Source organism: Lygodium microphyllum, chromosome 28, assembly GCF_053477565.2.
Source record: "Lygodium microphyllum isolate KBCC chromosome 28, Lygodium_microphyllum_v1.1.10, whole genome shotgun sequence".
Taxonomy (NCBI): domain Eukaryota; kingdom Viridiplantae; phylum Streptophyta; class Polypodiopsida; order Schizaeales; family Lygodiaceae; genus Lygodium; species Lygodium microphyllum.
Genome location: NC_141162.1, coordinates 16,429,634 through 16,456,590, shown reverse-complemented (window position 1 = coordinate 16,456,590; position 26,957 = coordinate 16,429,634). Strand labels below are relative to the sequence as shown.

Sequence of the window (26,957 nt, the reverse complement as noted above, 5' to 3'; positions counted from 1 at the left end):
TCCATTGGGGTTAGCCAACTCATACTCTCTAAATCACTAAGCTAAAAAAAATTGGTATGTTATGTCTAGCTTTTGCCTTTTAAAAGCGGTTGGCCTTCCATTCTAAGTTAAATCAATGCCTGCAATAGGAGCTGTCTCCACAATCAAAGGTTCATTTTTACTACCCAAAGAAATGGAATTTAGTCATTTCCACTTATCAAAACTTTTCTACTAGGCTAGCCCCGAAGCAAAGGTTGTACAATTTCTTTTTAGATGATCTGGAATCAGGCAGCTTTCTATTTTTGCCTCGAAAAAAGAAAATTCCATCAATAATACCTCAAAGAAAATCCCCCAACACAGAATGCAAAGTACATGGAGCTCTGTAAAAAGTACATTACAAATACAATGGTTGTGTGAACAACCAATCTAGTGGGTGCTAAATCAAGGCATCAAAGGAGTAGAATGGAAAAAAGTGCCAGAGTCCAAGGTCCACAAGAAGGCCACTCCCCCCCTCATCATCCTCTTAGAGCCACCTAGCATCCTTTCCCATTTCTTGCAAAGAGTGTGGATGATCTCTGTCCAAATCTTCGAAAGAGTTTTGATTGTGGATACATCCTAAAGGTCTATAGCATGGCTGCACCTTGCGGCACGGTCCAAATGTACCAAGCCAACGAAAGAAAAGCTCCCCTGAACATCCTTATAGCCACATGCTAGTCCTCTGTATGTCACCTGTGACCCAAGCTACAGTTCCAAGGCTGTAGCCATGGTCTTTGTTGTGCCAAAATATCATCCTAAGGGCTCTCCTCCATAACTCCTAAGCTATATGATAGTCACATAGGTAGTGTCATCAAATAGCCACCTTTGCATACTCAAGTGAACTTTCTATAAAATCTCACTATTAGTAATCCTTCTAGAGCAGTAGGAGCTGGCCATCCCAAAATTTCTTGGACTTGCTATGAATCCTTTCAACAAAGACTATGTGCCCTACATGATCAATTACTTTTGTAAAGATTCATACTTGATTCAGGGAATGTTCTCTTGGTGGCTTAATTACTTGTCAAGTGTTCGAAATGTTCTTCTTCTCTTTTGCCATAGATCAGGATATCATCTAAAAAAAGGAGAACAAAATCTCTTAGAAAAAGTCAAAGAACATTCTTCATTAGCATCATAAATGTGGTTGGTGTAGTCATTAGCCCAAAAGATAATATTACAAACTCATAATGCTCATATCTATCCACCTTTTGAATCCTCCTTGGTGATATCTGAGAAGCCCAAGGCAAAATACTTGGTCATTTAGAGCATATTGCAAGATAGTTGCCTAGGCGTCGTTCTACATCTGTTTTTCTTTTTGGCTGAGCCTTTAAGGTCGCTTGCGGCTTGCTTATAAGTTTACCCTTAAGTACTAAATCTATTTAAAAAATCAAGTGATTATTCAGGAGGAACTCTCTTGGATAGATCTCCCAAAGACATATCTATTAATTCATTAGTAATGCTTTTAAAGAGCTCGTTCTGCCATTATTACCTTTTGCTTTTCTAACCTTCTTAGATTCTAATAAAGAACACAAATAAACATGTATGAAATCAGTAAGAATTGAACAACAGAGAAATATGTGGTTAAAGCTTTCCCCACTCCAAAGAAGCAATGAGTGGTAGGTACATCATGGGTCCAAATGTAGGTTGTGTAAAGCCTGCTTGAGAAAAGAGCTACGTATTTGATCCATGTTGTACAAACCTCCTCTCGAGTTCCTTCAAGCAATGCAAATCAGTCCACTTTTGTTAAAAAACTGATCAATGACTGCATCTTATTGTGCTTCTTGTCTTCCCTCAAATAGGTAGCAGGAGGCAAATTTTTTAGCATGGTGAACACTGAATGATTCAACAGACTTAGGTGGCAAAATGTCTTGGCAACCACTGAAATAACAATTTTATCAGCCAAGGCTGATGTTGATTGCTCCTCTAAACCAGGATTTGCTTAGTTGAAAGCTTTAATACTTCTGTAACTCCATCTAAGCTCTGTTCTACATACTCCAGAAAACTCATTGATGACGGTTGCACTTCTAAAATTAGGCATTTTCTAAGTTGAAAGCCTCATTAATTCTTTAACTCCATCTAAGCTCTGTTTTACAGACTTAGACAACTCTCTAGTATGTTTGTGTGAACCTTCTGACTGCCGTACCTTTCGTACCAGATTCTCTTCCTCAAACTCTTATTCATGAAGACTTGACCCCATTCTAGAGGATCTAGTACCACAATGCATGGGTGTTCATCCATCCTTATGTGCATAACCTAGAAGGTAATCGTGAGATTAACAATACAGCATAGTATTATGGTTGCATTTCTCAATCCTTTCCTGAGATCACCCAGAAAGCTTCACTAGTCTGATTTTGGGGCAGATAGGATTCTCCAACCAGCAAGCTCTTGCTCCCATACAGCTCAAACAGCAGATATGAATGAATGCTCCAGCTATTGTATTGCAAGTAGATAGAACCCATTATATTGCTCTCTTAATCTGCCCCATGACACTCACTTTCAGCATGCTGCATCCCAAAGTGCTCCAAAATTTGTTGTATCAGATTGAGTAGGCATAATTCTATAACTAGATACAAATCCCAACATCCAAATGGTACCAAAATGGGATGTCGCACATGAAGGAGCAAGGTATAAAGACTAGGGAATAGGACTTCACAAACTTGAACCCTTACGCATTGCTTACATGTGATATTAAATATTTAAGAATTCACAAAAAAGTTGATAGACTAGATTTTGCACACATGTGAAGCACTTGAACTGGTTCAAAGCAAAAGCTTCCCATCCAATGTAGTACAAAGGTGCTATTCACAATCATGATGTGTCTGTAAGAATGATAAGTATGAGAAAGTCAAAAGATCCTAAACTTGCCACAAAGCTGCAAAACTAAATATACCTCTATATCTAAAATTGTCAATCTTGTGCAACTCTGCAACTCTGCTGGTATTGTCAATAAATGATTATTGCTAACCTGCACTAAGATAAGAAAACAAGTTATATTGTGAAAGTGATCAAACCATGAACAGTAAACAAACAAGAGCTAGAAAATAGGAACTTGATAGGTAAAGTCATAAAAATGTTCTGGTATATGTGCGACTGTGAGGATCATGAAACACCCTTTGAATTCCTATTTTATGAAAATCAACAGCACTGTGCAGCAACCCCTTAATAACACAAAAAACGGCTTCCATGGAACATGCATATCCAAAGAGTTCAAGTGCTAGGCTGAATGCTTGTCCTTCAGGATATTAAGCTGACCATGATCAAAAACTCAATGTGGGGATAATTAATTGCTTCAGATTCCCAACCTCAGCTTGATTTGCCTCCATTGAAGTCTGAAATGCAGACGCTAAATGCTCATGAGGGCTGGACTTTTGTTGGCTAACCACAACTCAATGTGGAAGCTTCAAAACGCACGAATCATTTAGCGGCTACCATCAAGACCACCATCTCAACTTAGTTGAAGATGACAACAGCCATACTTTGTGAGGATATAAGGGGTGTGAGAGTGGAGAGTAGAGATAGTAGAGAAACCATACAAAGTTATTCCTATGCAATGTGCAACTTACATTTTCAAGAGAGAGTTTAATTCCCAAGCAATTGTTGAGCTAAAATATGCATTACTTGCTGATTAGCCTCTTAAACAGCCCCAAAACACACTAAAAATGCTCTTTTAGAGTAAAACCCTAAAACAGGGAGCAGTTCGAGAGAAATCAGTGGAAACCCTAAAACGGGGAGCGGTTCGGGAGAGTTTAGTGGAAACCCTAATTTTTGGGGCGCCCTTCCACATCTATAAATAGACAGGCTGCCCCCTTTCAGCAATTATCCTTGTTTTGCAAGTTACACCAGCCCACACACCCTCTGTTGCTGTTGGCGTCCAGTTTCCAGCCTGCAGCCCGCCTCCATCTGCTATCCAGCCATCATCGACTGCAGCCACATCATCTTCAGCCTGTCCATTGCTGTAGGTGACAGCTCTCAGCTGCTGGCGACTACTCCAAACTGTCCCAGACTGCTGTTCAGCCTGCTGTCCATCATCTCCAAGGTCAACCAGCCTGCGTTTTCAACATTGCAGGCCCTGACACTCTCAGACACTGTTTCAGCCTGCTGTTTACAGCAGACTGTGCACAGTTTCCAGCCCCCGATCGGTGGTACACTGCTGCGTTTACCAGTTTCCAGCCTCCAGACTGCTGCGTTTTGGTGACTAGTCTACTGCCATTCACTATTCAGCACTCCTACACTCCGACTGGTGGTCACAGACTTGGGATCCATCTTCGGTGGACGTCACACTCCAACATTGCTCTGCCCTTGAGCACACTGTACACTCTTACATTCATTTACATCATTATTTCACTTCAGAGTTGTGTTCTCTCTCTCCCTTCTTCTATTTGTGTCTGAGTTTTGAGTTTTGCGTTTAGGGTTTGAGTTTTGAGTTTTGTGTTTAGGGTTTGAGTTTTGCCCTCTATGTCTGTGTCTGTGTCTTTGTGTTTCTATCGTGGTCATACACTCTCTGTGTCCTCAGTGCAAACCCTAGCACTCTTCTTAACATGGTATCAAATCCAGGGCTCTTGTAAAGAGTATCCTACGGATATTGTTGAGAGCTAGTCTTTGTGTGGGGCACACAATACGACTCGTAACCGAATCACAATGTCCAAGACACCTCCTTCTCCAGTTCCTATGATGTCTTATCAGGCTTCTCCATCTTTTGAGGCCCTAAGATGGCATTATGGACTCGGTGAGGAGAACAACACTCCACCTTCACCAGATTTCACTAACATGATAGAGGAGGACTTTGAGGAGTACTATCGCAACAAGTACGGTGATGTTTACACCCCTCCTACTAGTTTTGCTACCACATAAATACAAGTTGGTGAGGCTGGTTACCTCTCCGATCATGGAGGACATACGGCATTCGGAACGTCTGGCGATCCATCTTCATCATCTCAGCCAAGTCCAATGTCAAGTTTGTACAATTCTTTTGTGTTGCATGAATCAAAACCCTCGCCTATTTCTTCTTTTGAGATACAGGATCCGGATGGCTTTGCGTATGTAAACTTCAATAGAGGGGGCTCATGAAGCAGACGGAATTCAAGTACATCTACAGCTTCTATTTCATTTGAGCATATCGCACACTTCTCACTTCCCTCCCATCCCACCCTCTTCTATATCACACCTTGATCATCTCTCATCATCTTTCCAAAATCTTGGATTACACTCCACATCTGCTTCACACACCCTAGGGGTTGAATCTTCCATCTCTGCTCCTAGCACCTTTTCCTTCTCCACCCCATTCTCTACCTCTTTGCACCATGGTACTTCGTTAGAGGGAATGCCACCCTTTAACACAATGTCTCTCACCTTTGAGCAAATGAGTACACCCATAACTCCTGGGTCGACTGTGATGGGCATCCCCCTCACTATCCCCAACTTCACATCTCCCATAGCCACTCATATGCAGGGGTTTCCATCCTCAGCTTATGGTGCCTCTTTCCACTCTCCTTGGGTTACACCTACGCAAGGATTCCCATCTTCTGCTCCCAGTGTTCCCATCCCACCTCCTTGGGTTCCTCATGTGGCTACCATGCCCATGCCTAGTCAGCCCATCCCTACCTATGGATCCACCTTGCACACTACCCGCATGCCTAGTGGGCACTCTGGGGCCCATTCCCAAGTGTACTCCACTCCCCCATCCTACCCCCACTACACTTTTTCACACTATCCATCTCCGAGCACTATCACTCCTGTTGCAATGGCGAAGAATGCCTTCACGGATAAGACACGTTTTAACAGGTCAAATTTCACTACTTGGTCGAATTTCATGCAACAAGTGCTTGAGTCTCAAGGTCTTTGGGACCTCGTCATTGGTCTAGAGCCTATGCCGGACCCTCGACTAGCTCACCCTGACTACATCCGTCAATGGAGGATCCGCAATGCTACAGTCAATGTTGAGCTGATGCAGGGATTGCTTCCTCAGTTTCACTCTCAGTTGCAACGCTTCCCGCTCGCGTCAGAGCATTGGAGTCACCTTCTCAACCACTATGCGGCTCATGATCGTACTCGGCGCATCAATCTCGACTTTGAGCTTCAACGGTTCTCTCCTAAGAAAGGGGATGATCTGAAAGTCAAGCTGGCTAACTATAGGCGGTTACTTGCTGAGTTCGCCACTACTGGCTCTCCAAAGTCAGATGATGATCATGTTACATTCTTCTTGAATAAGTTGCCCGCAAAATACTTCGATTTCATTCAACACATAATCTCCCAACCTTGATTGCCAACCTTCTACGAGTTTAAGTGCCAGTTCTTGCGTTACGCAAGGCTGCATGATCAAGTCCACAAGAAATCCTCATCACAGCCTTATTCAGAGCAGAGAGGGTTGGTTGCCTCTTCTTCGGGAGGGAAAACCACCAGTGGCAAGAACTCGCTCAATGCGAAGGCAAGCCAATCAAAGGGTGACTCCTCTTCCTCAGATGGAACCAAAGAATCAAGACCTCTCTGGCAGCAACTCCCTAAGAAAAACCGGTTTTGCACACACTGCCAGAGAGCAGGCCATGTGGACAAGGAGTGTCGCTCCAAGGCCCAAGGTCTTCCACCTAAGAAGCCTCAGCAAACCGCTGCAACTCCACAGTCCAGTGGGGCTACGCCTTCCGCTGCTGCACCATCTGCTCCTCCAACCCCCACAGCGAGACTGGTGGACATGTGGCACCCGAACAGCCTCACTGGCCATCCTTCTCTACTCCTGAAGGATTGGTTGATTGGCCTGCAAGTTCCGATCCCGTTGCACTTCATGCATCTATCTCACCTTCTTCCCCCCCTCCTCGGGAGTTCCCTTTGCAGAGCCCTGCTACTAGACGTACGCAATAGTGGCCACCTTCTTAGACTAGCATGTCTCTAGGTCCTTTCCGATACCCTAGGTTAGTCTAGCATTCATTTTTAGCACTCTTAGAGTCGGGCCCATAGGATTTTTGTCTCTACATTTTAAGTCTTCCGCTGCATTTACTCACATACACGTACACATTTGCATCTTTGCACTTGTTCCTTCAGTTAGCTTTTCATTTTAGTTTTGTTCTGTTTTTTGAAGCATCTCACTACTGACCTCTATGATTGCAGACTTTGATCTCCTTTGTGGGTTTTGTTTTCAGTGTAGGGCTAACATGCAGGTTTGCCCAGTCCTACCTGGGCTAGAGACTTGGGATGTGCGCCGTTCCTTCATGGTTTCATCATCCTTGGAGTTTTGCTCTTCTACCAACGTGGAGGCTTTCCCTCCCGAGGCGGATCGTGCAGCATCTCTCTCGATGCTATCATGGCAGTGACTTCTACCTAGCTCTTCCAACTGGGATGCTTCCTCCTCCTCTTCATTCCTTATGGTTCTCGACACCACACAAAGACCGACATCAAGCTCCTCTTCCTCCTTCAGCATCTACATCCAGGTTGAGAGGGGATTCCTACCCTTCTTGGTATTCTACAGGCTTCAGCACTTTGTCTTCGACATCGGCTTCTCCCCCCTGTTGTACCTTACCCTTTGCATTGCATGATTTCATCATCTTTGTACTAGGGCGCTTGGGCAAGTGAACAATTTTCCCATGAGGGACACTGCCCAAGTGGCACCTGCTGCATGAGCATTCTTCAGCATGTAGCATACTTTGCATCTCATTGTGCAGAGCACCACTTGAGTGGATCCTAAGCTGTTTCCACCGGCGGCTGTTGTTACCACACCACCATCCTTCTTCATCACATGGATACCTCATCACCTACTTTTCCTCGTCATCGACACCCTGAGTGGATGGGTTAGCTTGTACTATTTTGTGATGTGTTGGGTGTATCCTCCCCACTCCCGTCTTCTGGGTCACAATTCCTCAATCGGCCGCATCCCATAAAATTTACCACACTTATTCAAAAAGAAAAAAAACAACACACAAAAGTTCCATGTAGTTCCATCCGCCTTTGTAGGGCTTGGTAGGCCACTGGGCAGCCGACGTGCACCCTTTGTCCGATGCCCTATCCTCTTTGAGGTGACTACTTGGATTTCCTTGGTAAGATAACCATCGCCTCTGTAGTCTTGGTAGGCCACTGGGCAGCCGATGTGCACCCTTTGTCCGATGCCTTGGCTGCTTTGGGGTGGGACACCTTGGGGTACATCATTATCATAATGGCTGGCCTAACCTTTTGGCTCAGTTTTGGGCCTGAGAGGGGGTTTGAGCTAAAATATGCATTACTTGCTGATTAGCCTCTTAAACAGCCCCAAAACACACTAAAAATGCTCTTTTAGAGTGGGGAGAGGTTCGAGAGAGTTTAGTGGAAAACCCTAAAACGGGGAGCAATTCGAGAGAGTTTAGTGGAAACCCTAATTTTTGGGGCGCCCTTCCACATCTATAAATGGACAAGATGCCCCCATTCAGCAATCATCCTTGTTTTGCAGGTTACACCAGCCCACACACCCTTTGCTATTTGTTGGCGCCCAGTTTCCAGCCTGCAGCCCGCCTCCATCTGCTGTCCAGTCATCATCGACTACAGCCACATCATCTTCAGCCTGTCCATTGCTGTAGGCGACAGCTCTCAGCTGCTGGCGACTGCTCCAAACTGTCCCAGACTGCTGTTCAGCCTGCTGTCCATCATCTCCAGGGTCAGCCAACCTGCGTTTTCAGCATTGCAGGCCCTGACACTCTCAGAACCTGTTTCAGCCTGCTGTTCACAGCAGACTGTGCACAGTTTCCAGGCCCCAATCGGTGGTACACTACTGCATTTACCAGTTTCCAACCTCCAGACTGCTGCGTTTTGGTGACCAGCCTGCTGTCATTCACTATTCAGCACTCCTACACTCCAACTGGTGGTCACAGACTTGGGATCCGTCTTCGGTGGACGTCACGCTCCGACATTGCTCTGCCCTTGAGCACACTGTACACTCTTACATTCATTTACAGCATTCATTCACTTCAGAGTTGTGTTCTCTCTCTCCCTTCTTCTGTTTGCATTTGAGTTTTGAGTTTTGCGTTTAGGGTTTGAGTTTTGCCCTCTATATCTATGTCTGTCTTTGTGTTTCTGTTGTGGTCGTACACTCTGTGTGTCCTCAGTGCAAACCCTAGCACTCTTCTTAACAGCAATAGTAATAAGGGATAGTCATCCCAGCACCTCAAGATGCAGGGACATTGTCTCAGGCAACTTTGCCATAGGAGACCTCGTACAGGAACAGGGAAGATCCCTTCTTCAGTCCCCCACAACCATCTCCCCATGTTCGTCGTCCCATGCCCTGCCCCCTGTTATGGACAACCGACAAGGACAGGTTTCTTTTTAGGGTTCCTTTTTTCTCTTTTTTCAAATCTTAATGTGGCAATTACATCTGTTTCTTCCTGTCTTCTCACACATACACACACATAAAGTTAGCCTACATCTCAAGTTTTTGAAAAAATGGAATGCACACACACAAACACACATGTGCATGCATACTTCGTATACATATGTTTTGTGATCGAGCAGCAATAGTTGACACAATACTATAGTCTAGACACATTTATTCAATTATTGGATGTGTGGTATGGCATGAACAACACATTTATTTTTTCAATTACATCATTGAAGCTAACTTGTAGTATTTTCAAAGTCTCATTGTTTGGAGATGTTATTTTTTCTATGGTGGAATTTCCTTAACAAATCAATGTGTATATTCTTTATCAATAATATTTGAAATGTTTGCTTGTTCGTACCAAATGTATGGCACTTGGCATACCTAACCATCTTGTGCCCTCACCATGCACTCATGCTCACACATCCGCATGCATGTGCACGAAAACACCCCCACACTCACCCACCCACCACGTGGCATGCATACATCTAGTGAATATAAAATGTTGTTTATGTATGTTCCCCCCTCCCCAATCCTTGCTTTTGACCATCCCCATCCCCATCCCTCATCCCATGTTACTAGGATACGAGTCCCTTTTAGGATTAGGGTAGAGGTTTCAAGACATTTTCTCGACATCTATTGAATATGACTCAAGTGATGTATACATTTGCAACTTAAATTTCTTAAGTTTCATATATGCAATCATATACAAGATAACATACAATGGTTTCAGCACCCATTAATAAGAAGCTGCCAGACTATTCTATTAGTTTGTTGCATACATCTAGTGAATATAAAATGTTTTTTATGTATGTTCTCCCCCTCCCGAATCCTTGCTTTTGGCCATCCCCCATCCCCATGTCTTGCCCCATGTTACTAGGATACAAGTCCCTTTTAGGATTAGGGTAGAGGTTTCAAGAAATCTCCTTGGCATTTATGGAATAGAATATGACTCCTCAACTGTTGTATGCATCTGCAACTTACATTTCACACCTCCCCTTAAGTTTGATGTATGCAAGCATATACAAGATAGTATACAATGGTTTGTGCACCCATTAATAAGAAGCTACTAGACTATTATGCCAGCTTGTTATAGTCATAAGTTTCTGTAGCTCTTATTTCAATAAACTAGGACTTCAATTTGATGTCTATAGCCTTTCAATTACTTCTATGATGTCAAATTGATCAAATTGATTAAATAACAAGTAGAAATGAGGCCACATCATAATGGACAGCTTATTTCTTATCAAAACATTGAACCTTACGTTGTTATTTAATCCACAAAAGTTCCAAAAACCTCCATTGAATTTTTCAACGTGTCGTGTGAAATTTCAATTTTTCCATGTAAGGACCATTAGCCTATGTTCCATGTTGCTAAATTCGTCCTAGACTTGGTGATGTGTCTGAAACTTGAAACTTAATTTTATTTGAAGTACAAAAGTTCGGCTTGGTTCAACAATTTTGTCAAACTATTGATAACTTGATCAATGTTAAATAAATCTAAGGATCTAACTTTGTGTAACAACTTTTGTATCCAAATTGAACCATACGCCTAATTTGGTCCTTGCATGAAATGTTGAATCTGTTGCTAGCTATGTGCTGCTCATGTTGAGAAACCCTTCATCCTTCACCCGCAGTTTGCGTTTTTGCGTTTTGCGTTTAGGGTTTGCAGCCCCAAAAAGGGGCGCCACCCTAGACTGACTATGCCTATTTATAGGCCACTCTCTCACTCATTCTTTACGGCTGATTCATGCAGTCTATCACCTCTTCTCTCCAGCCTCTCCATTGCCCTCACACCCCTTCAGGAGGACATTGTGGTTCATGGTTCGTGGATGTCTTCATCATCTTCCTTATGCTACGGCACCCTTGTTCCCTTGTATCACATTCACTCCATGATTCAAAACTTCATCATTCCATTCATCAGAGTTTCTTCTCTCTTCCCTCCTCTTCTCCATGTTTGCCGAGTTCACTCCGTGTTCCTCCCTGCAAACCCTATTGTCTCACTAGTACGTCATCTTTTGACATGGTATCAAAGATGGATCTATTCAAACAACGACAAAGATCCTCCATTCCAGTGAAGGTAAAGCCCGGTGGCGGGTTCAGCATCCACTTCTCTTCTTCTTTCACTGCATCAATATCCTAACTAGTGGCTACTCCCTTCTGTGTTTGCTATTTTCCAACCTACGTTCAGGGCTGCTGTTGTCGCCTCCACCTCCTTGCTGGCAACTCACTTCCAACCTTTCCACTACCCTCCTAGCCCTTGAGACAGACATTGCAATTCATGGTTCGTGGCTAACCTCTTCCTTCTTCAGCAAGGCACATTGGTACCCATGGCTTTTTTACCAACAGATGACCAAGCTACTAGGTGCTCCTATTGTGGCATCATTGAACACACCAACGATGCTTGCCGACTTCAGCCTTTGCTCCCCATCCCCCCGGAGTATATGCATCTTCCACCAGGCACTCCTTGTGCCACCTCTCCTTTCTGGGCCACAAAGATCGTTCTCCATCAACTATCAAAGTACTATGCTCAAGGCAATAAGACGCATCCAATGCGCACTAAGTCCTTTCGAGCACATGGAGGATTGATTGGCGCTACGACCTCCTGGAGATCGTCGCAATGCTAGCAGTAGTCTTCTCCCACCTATTTTCAGGTACAGTGGCTACCATGACCCGCGGTTCTGCAATCCGCTCCATCGAGAGACAATGATTGTTTGATACCGTCTCCTCATCGGTCCACTCCTTCGAGAGACAGTGGCTACTTGACTCCCTCTTCTTCGGCTTCCCAATCTACTCCATTGAGAAGAAGCGACCCTGACCCACTCATTGCTCAGTTTGAGCTCCACCCTTCACCCTTGCCTACTCAAGTTTGGGAGGCCACCTCTGGGAGTTCTTCACCACCCCAGATACCTTCTTTGGCACGACCGGCGGGACTTCATTCACCCTCAGACATTTCGAAGTTCGTGATCCATGAGTTTTTGGATTCCCTATCTACCTCAAAGGGGGATTCAGAGGGGGATGATCTTTCTTTGCCCTCCGAGGGGGCATCTACATCTACTGCGACTTCAAAGGGGACTCCTATTCCTCCCGTTTCAAAGGGGATCCCCACCCACCGCGCAATCCTTTGCACACCCTGGCAGAGGCCTTTTACCTCCTTCTTCTATCCTTGGATGGGGTGGCTTCCTTCCAACAGTCATCTCACTTATTGATACCCAGGATCTAGAGGATCTACCTAGATCAGGGCCTTGGAGACTCAACCACGACTTGGTGACAAGACTTTTGTATTCCTTCTTACATGGATGCACGGAGCTAGTGGCTTCTCTCTCGAGGTTAAGTTTCGGATTCTCCAGTTCACTCTATCTGCTATTCTTTACTGCTAGTTACCTTTTAGGTGGAAATCTTGGATGTTAGGGATCATCTACATCTTCTTCCTCCTCTTCTTGCCTTGGTCACTTGGTCAGCATGTAGTCAACTCCCGAGATCGAGTACGGGCATATCCTTATGGTTCTCAGCACAAAGTCTGACATTCCTCCTCTGCATTGCATGTTTTCATCATCTTTGTACTGGGCGCTTAGGCAAGTAAACAATTTCCCCATGAGGGACATTGTCCAAGTGGCACCTACTACATGAGTATTCTTCAGCATGTAGCATTCCATCTCCACCTCACTCTTCTTTTCTTCCTCTTTTTGGGCTTGAGAGAGGGTGTTGAGAACCCTTCACTCGTAGTTTGCATTTTTGCGTTTTTGCGTTTTGCGTTTAGAGTTTGCACTCCAAAAAGGGGCACCACCCTAGACTGGTTGTGCCTATTTATAGGCCACTCTCTCACTCATTCTTTACGGCTGATTCATTTAGTCCGTCACCTCTTCTTTCCAACCTCTCCATTGCCCTCACACCCCTTTAGGAGAACATTGTGGTTCGTGGTTCGTGGTTCGTGACTGTCTTCATCGTCTTCCTTGTGCTATGGCACCCTTGTTCCCTTATATCACATTCACTCCATGATTCAGAACTTCATCATTCCATTCATCACAGTTTCTTCTCTCTTCTCTTCTCTTCTCCATGTTTGCCAAGTTCACTTCCTTGTGCTACAGTACCCTTGTTCCCTTGTATCACATTCACTCCATAATTCAGAACTTCATCATTCCATTCATCAGATTTTCTTCTCTCTTGTCTTCTCCATGTTTGCCAAGTTCACTCCGTGTTTCTCCCCACAAAACCTATTGTCTCGCTGATATGTTATCTTTTGACAGCTCATAGTCTCTAATTAGGTGATACTTGGATATTCTCATAATCAATGTCGGCTATTTTCATAGCTAGATATCCTAAACGCCATGTGATAAATGGTTCTAGCCTAACCATGCCCCTACTACCACCCACGAGCATGCTGACTGCGAGTGTCACGAGTATCTGCTGCTATAAGCTCTCTATAGAGCTCTGCAAAAATCTCCTCCTCCTCCTCCACCTCCTTATGTATACTCGAAAGAGTGTCACCCGTCAACTTGAATGTATCAACATTCACCTACACAATGTAGTGATGCACGTAAGATTGATCATTGTAAATGCTAAAGTCTAAATTGTAAAGTATAAACTTCAAAGTTTAAAGTTTAAAAGTTAAAACAACAAATTTTAAATGCTATGGTTAAGTGTTTAAACTTTACCTGCTTCAGACTACCCATGCTCATCGTAACCCTCATCATGTGTTAGTTAGTGCGGCAATAGACTAGTTGTTCTAACTGTCGTGTACTAAGATAGCGAAACTTTGTATGAATGAGAGAATAGGCACTCCAGTTTCTCTCACATGCACCTGAAGAGCAATCTTGGGCAAGGACCCTCATGGCTAAGGGTTGAAGGGTCTCCAGTGCGTATCCAAAGTTTTACCACCAAATTAAGGCTTCACAAGTGACTCTCTCCTCCAATAAGTGGAAGAAGCAAAAGCCACATACTCTCTCTGATCTGCATAGCATCCTAGCTCCTCCAACACTGCATTGTGATCATCCACAGGGACCACATGAGTCAAATGAGCAACCTAGTCTGAATGGAACTCTCTATCATCGGGATGTACCAATGCGGCAAAACCATGGATGGGCTTATGCATCCATGTCCATCTCCTCTCTGCTATCTCTAAAACATGTGCATGATGTATCTCTGTGATCAGTGTACAGGCACGTGCCTCCACCAATGCCGCTCTAAAGAAGTGAACGAGAAGGCTCATGGTGAACCCCTCGCAATCACTCGTACGTAACACCCTATAAAAGGGAGTCACGACAATGACAACGGCATGGACTTTTTGCCAAAACCACTCATTAAGACACAAGCACTACATGGCTTTGGCCTTCTCTATCTCATGCTCATCTCACTCATTCCATAGAGTGAACACCACTGTCTGGCACAAGGTGGGGACCACACCTCATAAAGGCACTCCAACAATAACCACATGTAACCAAAGCGAGTTGAAGAAGGCTTCTTCAACTCTAGTGTGCTATGCTCACGATACATCGCAAGCATCTTTACCTTTACCATGAAGAATGTAACAATGGATGTAGCTTTGCCGACCACCCTCTTCACCCACTTGAGCTTCCCAATATTCTCCATGAGCAAGTCCAAACAATGACTTGCACATGGAGTCCAGACAATCGTAGGGAACTCGGCCTCAAGCAAACGGCCCATGCACCAACAATTCGATGCATTGTCGGTAACAACTTGCACCACATTTGAGGGGCCCACCTACAACCACAATTTACAAATTACAAGTATACTTATTACTAACAATACTTGAAAATTGAAGGTTAGAGAGAGAAAGAGTCCAGAGAGAGTTGAAACTTAAGCCTTTCAAGTTTCAACTTTCAACTTTCAACTTTCAAGATTCAAGAATGAAGAGAGATGGGGCCCGGGGCTTGGGGGCCTTGCGGCCCAAGGGGAAAGAGAGAATCGAGATAGATCATAGATACTAGAGAGAAATTAATTATTAGAATAGAGAGGTAGATAGTTACATAGGTATTTCCATCTTCTGCATACCATGTCCCTATCCCTCCTCCTTGGGCTACACATGTGGCTACCATACCCATGCCTAGTCAACCCCTACCCACTTTTGGATCCATTGTGCACACATCCCACATGCATAGTGGACACTCTAGGGTTAATTCCCGAATGTACTCCACTCCCCCATTCTATCCATCATGTTCTTCATTCAACACCACCACTCCTGTTGCTACAGCCACAAATGCCTTTATGAATAAGACTCATTTTAACAAGTCAAATTTCACAACTTGGTCTAACCTTATGCAACAAGTGCTTGAATCTCAAGGTCTTCAAGGCCTAGTAGTTGATTAAGAGCCGATGCCCAAACCATGAACTGGCCCACCTTGACTAAATTCGTCAATGGAGAGTTTGCAATACTAGAGCAAATGTCAAGTTAATGCAAGGATTACTTCCGGAGTTCCATTCCCAATTACAGCACTTTTCATAGCATCCAATAGTTGAAGTCACCTCCTTGATCACTATGCGGCAAGAGATCAAATCCAACACATCAATCTTGATTATAAGCTACAAGAGTTTTCTATTAAGAAATGTGATAATCTGAAAGTTAAGTTCATCGAATATAGGTGGTTACTCACCTAAGTCAAACGACGATCATGTTATATTTTTCTTAAACAAGCTATTTTCTAAATACTTCCACTTTATGCAGCACATCATTTCATTTCCCCAATTGCCAACCTTCTATGAGTTCAAATGCTAGTTCTTACATTACGCGAGGTTGCATGACCAAGTCCACAAGAAGTCCTTCCCATATTCTTATTCAAAGAGGAGTCTGTTAACCACTTCTATGAAGGGAAACACTAGAGGTGGCAAGAACACTCAAGCTGAGAAGACAACTCAAAACAAGGGTCACACCCCTTTCTCAAACAAAACCAAAGACACCAAAGAAACCAAATCCATCTAGCAGCAACTCTATAAAAGCAATAGGTTTGCACACATTGCCAAAAATCAAGTCATGTAGACAAAAAATGGCGTACCACACCTAAGGTCTCCAAGCTAAGAAACCATAGCAAGCCATAACTACCTCCACTTTCCCCAGACAATCAAGTGGGGTTATACCTCCTTCTACTGCCCCATTTGCTCATCTTGGTATGCATACCACTAGACCTAGGATCCCTTCCCCACCTAGGATGATTTTCTCGCATCACCATGAGTTTCATTGCTAGAGACTTTGTTGATGGCCGTGCATGATGGTGACCACACACTTACGCTAGCACCCTTAGGGTACACTATATTGGTCTCATATTACTTAGCATTCTTAGTTATTTAGGCTAATGAGTCGAGCCCATAGGCTACTTAGGCTTTGGGATTTTCTTCATGTCTTCCAATGCACTCACACACTCATTCACATATTTTTTTATTTCATTTTAGCTTTCCTTTTTGGTTCATTTTGCTTCAACAGATCTCACTATGAAGCTCCTACATTTTGTAGATTCTAATCTCTTTTGCAAGATTTTGTGTGGTTTCATTTTTCTAGAAGACTTGCTCTTCTACCAACATGGAGGCTTCCCTCCCAAAGTAGATCGTGCAACATCTCTTAATACAATCATAGTGGTAGCTTCTTCCTAGCTCCTCCAACTAGGGTGCTTCATCCACATCCTTTTTCATGGTCCTCAACACCGCATGAAGGCTGACATCATGTTCCTTTCCCCTTCAATATCGACAATCCATGATTGAGAGGGGATTCCTACCCTTTAGTGGTATTCTATATGTTTTGGCATTTGTCTTCAACATCGGCCTCCCTTCCTTGTGGTAGCTAGCCTAAAACACCACATAATCATCATCGTCTTTGTATAAGGGCACTTGGAAAAGTAAACAATTTTCCCACGAGGGACACTAACCAAGTAGTACCTATTGCATATGCATTCTCATGATGTAGCATTACTCTTTGTATCTCATTGTGCAAAGCACCTGTGAGTAGATCCTAAGCTATCTCCATCAGCAATTCTTTTACCACCTTACCACCACACCTCCATACTTCTTTACCCCTTTACCTCTTTCCCCTTGTACTTCATCTCTAACACCCACGGGTGGTTGGGATAGCTTGTATGGTTTGTGTTGTGGTATATCTAACCATTCTCCCCCTAAGGCACAATTACTTGATAGGACGGAAATATTTTTCAAAAAAAATTCCTTTTTAAAAAAAGTTTGATGACATTCCATCTACCTTTGCATGTCTTAGTGAGCCACTAGGTAGCCGACAAGCACCCTTTATTTGATACCCTGGTGCCTCTTGTGTAATCACTTGGGCTCCCTTGGTAAGATAACCATTACCTTTGTAGTCTTGGTAAGCCACTGGGCAACCGATGTGCACCCTTTATTGGATTCCCTAGTTGTTTTGGGATAAGACACCTTAAGGTAAAAATGGGCTTAAGCTTTTCTTACATTTCCTTTCTAATTCTAGTTTTGGGCCTGAGAGGGATTGTTAAGATAAAAATGCACGACAAACCAATTAGCTCCTTTAAATAGCCCCAAGACAAGTAATTACCAAGGCTCGTTAAAGAGAAATGCGTTCCTAGATAGTTTATGTTACATAAGCAAAATTCTAATTTAGGAGGATCCTTCTATGTCTATAAATAGACAGACTACCCACCATTCAGCTTATCCTTGTTTTGCAAGTCACATCCATCCACTCTCTCTCTCCTAATATCGGTGCCTAGTTTTCAACCTGCAGCCTACATTCATCCATTTTCCAACCTCCATCAAGTGCAGCCCACACCTGGTGCCTGTCCATTGCTGTGGCGACTACATCCAGCTAGTGACAACTTCATCTGCCCCAAACAACTGCCTTTTCAGCCCGAGCTGGCCACCTTGCTGATCAGCTTCCACAACAACATAAAACTGATAACGTTTTTTATAGTGCAGGTGCATACAACATCCCACTCACCTTCAGCTGTCACCCTACCGTTTTTCAGCCTCAATGATCAGTTTTCCAGTATTTTCAGGTGGTACACTACAGCATTCAGCCAAATTCAGCCTCCAAACTGCAGTGTTTTGGTTACAAGCCTACTACCCTTCCATTTTCAGCATTCCTCCAACTTTGAATGCAATTGCAATCCATGTTCAGTGGACATCACACTCTGATTACTCTCATTGCTTTGCATTTTAGCATCTTGTATATTCTTTCTATCATTTACAGCATTGATTCATTCACTTCAAATTTCTCATTCTTCTATGTTTGTCTTGTGTTTTTGCCTTTTGCAATGAGATTGGAGTGCATTCGAGACCCATCTTCAGTGGACATCACATCCCAACTACTCTATTTGCTCTACCTTTGAGCATCTTGTACATTCTTTCCATCATTTACAACATTGATTCATTCACTTCAAAGTGCTCTTTCTTCTCTATTTCTTTTCATGTTTTTGCATTTTGCATTTTGCGTTTCTGCATCTGAGTCGTGTTCATACATTCTATGTTTTAAGCTTTGCTTTCACTCCACATATTTGATCATCATTTGAGCCAATTCACTACAAGCTTCAAGCAGTTCTGAGATCGTATAGCAATAATCAACTTGGTGAGCAAATAAAATGAGACCTCAATTAAGAAAATTTTATCATGCATTGGCCTAATTTAACTCCACAAAAACAGATCGAATAGAATATATTATGAAAAATGCATTCTATTTGTGACCGCAGGACAAATGCTCAAAAATCCCTATGCAAGGGTATATTGTGGACATCCATCCATTTGTCAGCAATCACTCATGCACAATCATCTCCTACCGATGAGCCTCAACCAAACAAGGACATTAGGGGCTCTGACATTCAATCTGTCGTGTGTTTCGACAGAGGAGGCAACTCTTTCTAGAGCATGGATTTCTTTTCTAGTCAGTTTTGGGTGTGTTCACACTGTCAATAGTGGACAGTTTTCAACACTTGCATTTCTTTTTCAAAGGTGGTTGGAGACCTGTTCACACTGGATAGGTAGCAATTTGATCATGTAGACTACATTCAACATTCCTTCTGGCGATTTCATTATTTTGTTCTCCAAATGCAGGTCGACAAGCCATTTTGCCCCCTGTTTGACTAGGTCAGCCAGTTTTGGGCAATTCCTCCTATTTATAGCTAGCAGAGTTAGTTGGCTGATCATTCATAGTTCAGCCTTGCAAGTTTCATCATATTTTGAAGTACAAGGTCTCTTCTCCATCTTCCAGTACTACCTTCTGTCATCGGCCCAATCCCCCTTCCCTTGATGATGCCTTGGGCTGCATGCAAGGACTGATCAGTCTTGTTTTGTATTCAGCTTTCATTCAGTTCATGCAAATTTTCTCCTTCCCTTCTTTTTTTTTTCATAATAGGTAATTGTATTAACCATGAAAAAGCTACAAGATTACAAGATTACAAGATGCATGATGGCTCTAGGCCATCAAACATAAAGCAAATACAATAGACTCAACAAATACTCTCTAAGACATCAAAATCAAAGTACAAAGGAAGTAGACGGACTACATGGGGACAATTGCCCAAAGAAACTACAATATGCCAAGAAAGCAAACCGCTTGAAAGGACTTCTTCATTGGCAACTTGGCTTGATTGAGTTGGCAGATATTCTCCCTAGGGCCTCTTTCAAATCTGCCCCTTTTCTCAACCTTAAACAACTTTTTATTCAACTCCTCCCCACTCTCTAGGAAGCACAAATCCTTTCTACACACCAAAGTATCTACTATAGCCGTAGTCTCTATGAGCTTAGACACGCCAGACACGGTGGATTTAATACAAAAATCCCTGATTCCATTGGGTAGCCCTTAAACATATTTTTCCACTTGCTCATGAAGGAATACGGAGCAGTAAGAATCAATAGGCAGAAATGCATCCCAAAACTTCTTATTATATTGCTCCAAATTCTTACATTCCTTAGTATCCAACGTATTCCAAGCTGTCACGATGTCCACATCAAAGGTATTGATTAACCAATTCGATGTAAACATTTGCTTGAATTGTACCCATGTTGGCAGTGCTCTACCTTGCATCAAAAGAGTGGACCATCAGTGCAATGCATTCTCCTTCAAAAAAGTGTCTGCCTTTCAAATCTTCAAGGACTCCATGAAGTTTCCCCCTAAATAGGCTGCATCAAACTGTTGAATGAAAGTCAAAGCTTTCAACCTATCTTGTGCACCACTAAAGGACTCAAACTTCACTGCTTTTCCACCCTCATCGTAGTCTTTTGCTACCCCTTTGGATGTCTAACCATAGTATGAAAAATCGTGCTTCCACCAAAGTATCCCGGCTACCCCATCATAGCATGCATGCCCGGCTGTCCAAAACCCATTGGATTGGCACTTCCATGATGGCCTTGCATTTGCATTCCTTGCCCAGTAGGTACCAATTGTTTTGCTTCATTAGAATCTTTGGAAGCTTCAAGTGAAGACTTTGGCATTACCTTCGGTGCACCTTATTGTCCAGGAGTGTAGAAGAAGTCTTCTTCTTCTTATCCTTGTTGTCCTTCTTCAGAGCATTCAAAAATCGAGTATACTGAAGAACCTTTGCCAATTCAACAAAAAGATTTGCTGCTGTCTTCATCTGATTCTTAAACTAGTCATTAAATTCCTCTTCACCTTGTTGGTCATCGGCCTCATTATGTCTTGAAGGCCCTACATCTTGCCCAATAGCAACATTTTCAGCTTGCTATCCATGATCTCAGCCTTATCCAAGATCACGCATTTCATTTCCATGTGAATATTCATACTAAGAGCCATCATCATTGCTTGATTTCATTTCACTGTATGAAGACATATTGCTATAATTTCTCAGTTGAGAGCAAAAATCAGCACTAGTGCAAAGCTTTGGCTTGCAATCAAGTGCCTCGGATCCACCAAATCAAAGGATTGGGTGGTGTCCCGGCAAAACCATGAAACCAACCTTCCTTCTTGGAGAGGGTGGTAGTTCCCTCATTAAACACTTAATTACAGCAATCAGCAAATAAACATAAATTGATATGTATAATATATCTTAATAATCTTGGACATTGGGCACCTTGTTGGCCCTGCAATTGGCATCTCTTTCAATATTTCTTTAACTTAGATTGCTAATGGAATTAGCACAAGCTGAGATTCCACAATCTCCTTTGCTATTCCAAAAGCCCCTTGCTGTAATAACAATCAGCAAGCAATTCGCGCCGTTTGTCCCTTCACTTTTCACCCACAACTCGCACAATTGGAACCACAAACTGACCAATGCTGCCCCAACTTACAATGAATGGGCTGGCATCTAAATTCCTTGACAATTACACAAATTTCAAGTGCTGAATTCAGTATATTATGCCTTCTCCTATTGGCACAAGTTCTGAGCTAGTTGTCAAACCCTAATTTTTGCAAAAATTTAAGGTTTGCAGCAAAAATCCTCCCGCTATGCACCAAATATGGCTGTGATTTGCTCCAAATGGCTGAGAAATGCTGAGAATGATTGAGCGAAGGGTGGAGAAGCTGAGAGAATGCCAAAGAGAGGAAATTCAATATTTCTTCACAAAGAAACCCTTCAAATTGGCAGTTACCTATCAAAAATTGCCCTAGCAGTTGTCGCCTACTTCCAAAGATGCTAGAAATTACTATCGCCAGCTCTTGTAAACTCCAGAATTAATGTCACCTACAACAATGGGTTGATTGCTGTTGTTCCAGCCTCCAGAAGGTCACCCATTGCAAGAAAAACAAACCAACAGTCAATTCTCTCTCTTTTTTCTTTTTTTTTCGTAAAGGGTAATTGTATTAATTACGAAAAAAGTACAAGTTTACTTGATTACAAGATACATGATGGCACTAAGCCATTATGTGAAACAATTCTAGTTCTAAGAGTTACAAGGTCATGGCAAAGATATAGAGGAAAGTGCCATATGCCAGGGACGCAAGTCCTCCGGGGAAAGTAAGTCAGAATGCTGAAGAAGATCTATCTGCCAATACAAGAGCCCCTTAAGCCGAACAATATGCCGCTGAACATTACAGGCGGAATCAAAAAGAAAAGCATTCCGAATGGTCCAGTTATGCCAACAGCCCCAATATCGAAGAAATTGAAACACTAGTTTCATATGTGGCTGTGCTGGTGTTGGGTATTTGGGCTGCACAAAGACCCAATCAAAGGGCCTTAGCGAGAAACCAACCACTGCTCTCCAAACGGCTGACAAGAACGACCATATTTTCTTAGCGATAGGGCAAGAAATAAAGCGGTGACGGGCAGATTCAACACTGGTGGTGCAAAAGAAACAATTGCCATTGGATATTCGTCGCTTGGAAAGAGCAGAAGCAAGCGGAAGACCCCCAATCATCACCCTCCAAAGAAAGACCTTATATTTGAAGGGTGTCTTGTTCAGCCACCCTTCCATCACAGTTGCCCTCCACCATGACCGGGATTTACGCAATCCCCATAGCGCATTAGCTTTAGTGACCAGCCAGTGATGATCTTTAATCAGAAGATGATAGACCTAGTTAGCGGAAGCTTTATCTAAACTCAGCCGGCCTTCAAAGTCCCAATCCTGCCAAGGACGATCCGAAGCAAGGGCAGGAAAGGGTTGTCTGCTCTGGAGCACCATCAAGAGCTGTTCCCATAAATGCCTGTATCCACGAGGGATCCTAAAGATTGTCCTGGCTGTACGAAATGATATTAGCACATTGCGACTGGCAAGGGTGGCATCCGCGACTGAAGTTAAGCCCAAACGTGCCATACGGTTGAATTGTGGTCGAAGCTCTTGTTTACCTTCCCATGAAAGTATCCGTGAGACTGCCAGCAATTCCAGTTGAAAAGAATTGGCAACTAAGCGATCCTCCGCTGGATGCCACTGAGCCTTCCGGAGGACCAGTTTCCAGGAACATACCAAATGGGTAAGCAGGGATGAAGAGGAACAAGAGAATCGGGAATCGGCATTAAGGACATGCCACCACGAACTCTGGATTTGGGTATTGCCATGCCGAAGCCCCTGCTCCTCAAGGAAATAATGGGCTATAACAACCCACAGATGATGATCTGAGCACATAGCACAGAAAAGAGACCAACGGAGGGCTAGCATGTGAGTTTGGGCATCCAAAATAGCTCCTCCACCCATGCGTTTGGGGGTGCACGCATGCGACCAAGAAATCCAGGAAATGCCTGCATGCAAGGAATCTTTATTCCATAACATGAAACGAATAAACTGAGTCAGAGCATTCAGAGTAGTAGTAGTCCAGGGCAGCAAGGGCAAGAAATATGTGAGCATCGGCAACATAATTGTCTGGGCTACTTTGAGGCGAACATGGAATGGCCAAGCCTGAGACTTCCAATACTGGAACTTAGCTGCCAGTTTCTGAGAAGTCCACTGTAGAAGCTGCTTTGGTGGAACATCAACACCCAAGGGGTAGCCAAGATGTCTGACAATGGAACCACGAGGCACAACGATACCCTGCCAATTCAATGACTGCAAATCCGACTCCGTGCAGCTGAGAATGGCTGATTTCAACGCATTGATGCGAAGGCCGGAAGCCTGACCAAAGAGATCCCAAACATCCAATGCTTTGCGAAGGTTATCCTTATCCGCCGGCAGAATCATAAAACTGTCATCAGCCAAGGATTGACTAATGAAATGTTGTCCAGAAGGAAGCGACAATCCAGCCAACTGAGTGGAAGCGGCCATATGAGATAACATCGAAAGAACCGGATGAGTCGCAAGGGCAAAGAAGAGCGGGCTCAATGGACACCCCTGTCTGACAGGCCGGGCAAGGGCAAATGGTGCGGTAACGCCTCCATTCAACATGACTCACGAAGACGCCGCTGCACTGATGATGTAAATCAGTCGAGACATCCGATCACCAAAGCCCATAGCAGACATAAGCTCTGCAACAAAAGACCAGTCCAGATAGTCGAAAGTCTTTTCCAGGTCCAAATGAATCAGTACGACCTCCTAATTAGAATGCCGGGCATAATCAATCGCCAGTTGCGCATTTAACACATTGTGCAGAATGTTTCGGCCCTTAATAAAACCATATTGAAGTGGATGCACAATGTCAGGGAGATGCTTGTGGAGCCGATTCGCCATTACTTTGGAAAAGATTTTGTACATTGAACCCATTAAAGAAATTGGGCGCCAATGTTTCAACATAGACGGCGAAGGAACCTTCGGAAGCAATTTAATAAGTCCTTCTTTCCATGAGGAAGGCATAATCCCTGTTTCCCACACCTGCTGAAACAAAGCCGTTAATGGTTTCGCCAATTGGGTAGCAAAAACCTCAAAGAACTCATTGGTGAGACCATCCCAGCCAAGACTTTTATCCTTGGGTAAGTGTAACAAAACATCCATAACCTCCGCCTCACAAATATCTGACTCCATAGTGGCTTGCATGTCTTGCGGAACCTGATTACGAACCAGGTCATAAAAGACTGAATGGGCCTGAGTAGTTTGGGCTGAAGGTGGCGAAGTGGAACCAAGAAGATCAATGAAATAATCCCTACACATATGCACAATAGTCTGCGGATCAAGGACCAGGTGCTCGTCTGCATCCAGAAGTCTAGTCATATTCTCTCGAGCAAGAGAGGCATGGAGGGCTCGAAAGAATTTATGAGTCTGACACGCATTATCTTGCAAAGTCTCCGTCAGATGCTGCAGTTTGGCCTGCTGATACGATTTCAACTGAAATTCTTGAATAAGATGAGCCACACGCATTGCCAGTGCTAGTAAGAACGCATCATCTGGAGTATCCATCAGCAGAGAACGGACCAAAGCCAGCAAGTCCTGGGCAGCTTGCCGACGCTGTCGACAAAGAGTGGCATGATGGATTCCATACTGGCGAGCAACCCGCTGCACATTAGAGAGCAATCTTTCAAACGAAACAGTGCCTTGAGAAGAGAAGTCCAGTAAGAATCTATCAATCAATTGCTGCATATAACCCTGAAAGATTGCATGCTTCAAATAAGAGGAGTTAAAACGCAAAGAGAGCCGGTCCAGAAATCGCTTAAAAGGTGCAATGGGGTGTGCGAGCATCTCAAGCTGCAGAGGAAAATGGTCCGACAATGCATATTGCTGCAAGACTTTCATTTCAAGCATCTCAGGGAGGAAATCATCATTCTGCATGATGTATATGCGGTCCAGCCGCGACCAAGTTATTGCATACTGAGCGGAATGGAAAGTAAACCCTGTAGAAGAGGGGTGCAGCCAGGACCAGAGATCTTGATTAAGAACAGCAAGAGCCAACTCATGCCACCTACGGCTTTCCGGCGCGTCCATCACCGAATGCTCCGATGTGGACTGCGAAGAATCAACACACATATTGAAATCGCCCATGAAGAGGCCCCGTCTGCCAAGTGACAAAGAAGCCTGCAAAGTATGCCAAAGCTCCCGGTGCGATAAAGGATCATTCGGTGCATAGAGACCAAGTAACCATAAGATTTCTCCATCGAGTAAAATTTCAATCACCACAAAGCGGCCATGCACATCATTTTTAATAAGAAGAGGTTGATATTTTTCGTGTACAATCATGAGCACACCAGAATAACGCATGGCCTGTATCCCTGCATAGAACAGACGAAAGCCATGGCAGTCTACAACTTTTCCAGCTTCACCGTGACTCTTGTGTTCAACAGCACACAAGACATCCCACTGATTCTCATGCAATACAGTCCACATGGCATGTTGCTTATGGCGAGAACAGATTCCTCGCATATTCCAAGTGGCTATTTTCATGGTTTTTGTAAAAGAAAATTAGGTACGAGGCACGGCTTGCCTTGCTTTGACCTTGTCCGCGAGAATGTCCAGGACTCCCTCATCCAAGAAATCAACCAACACGGCAAAAGAGTTCTGCGGACCAGATTTGGAGGTAGACGGCATATCTGCTGGCTTGGGAATGGAGCGGGGATAACGACGATCCCACGGGGTAATGACGTTGCCTCGGGTATCAAAAGTCAGCTAGCTGGTGGACCCTTTGGACGATCCGAATACACTCGCCGAGTGGGCTGAGGACTGGGGGCAGAGGAAGCCATCGCAGGAGGAGAGTGCTCTGACGGCAACATTTATTTCCTGCGCATATAAGTACGCATGGAATCTTGTGGCGCAGAAGGCACAGAATTCTCCATGCCAGCAATCACCCTGTTACCTTTTTTTGCGCGTACTTTAACCCAGTCGGTGCCATGGGAGGCTAAAACCGAAACCTGTTGTTTACCTTTATCCAGAGCTTTGGGTGGGTGAATAGCATCCTGCGATGGGACATCACATACCATATCTTCCATGGGGAGCGCTACATGCCCCGCATCTGAAGGGTGTTGTTGTTCTGGGCATTCGGCCATGAAGTGCCCTAATTTGCCATAGGAAAAGCAGTGTCCTGCAAAAGTGCCCCATTTCAAACGAAAGTGTAAGGGATGCATGCCAGAGCAATTGAGACGTAACCACGCGGGCCTTTTCCTGGTAGTGTCCCATAACATACATAAGCGATTACGATTCACTGCCCTTAAACTTGGAGGGACCAGAACCGTGCCCACAGCAGCCATGGCTTCCTTCAACAGCGGCCAATAAACAGCCGGGCAATTTTCCACTTCAACCCATACAGGGCACTCCCGTTGTAGCAGGCGCTGAAAATCTACCATTGGGCGCCATGGTACAACATGGACCAAACGGCGATCAAGAAACAGAGGCAGTT

General features: G+C 43.9%; 1 protein-coding gene across 1 annotated transcript in view; it reads right to left on the bottom strand.

Annotated features, from left to right (window-relative positions):
* The window catches only part of LOC148011201 (plant intracellular Ras-group-related LRR protein 6-like), a 138,068-nt gene that overhangs the window by 88,688 nt on the left and 22,423 nt on the right, over positions 1-26,957 (bottom strand). The window contains exon 6 of the mRNA XM_087670502.1: positions 2,903-2,977. Within this exon, the coding sequence (XP_087526628.1) occupies positions 2,903-2,977 (75 nt within the window). The remainder of the gene's footprint in view (positions 1-2,902; positions 2,978-26,957) is intronic.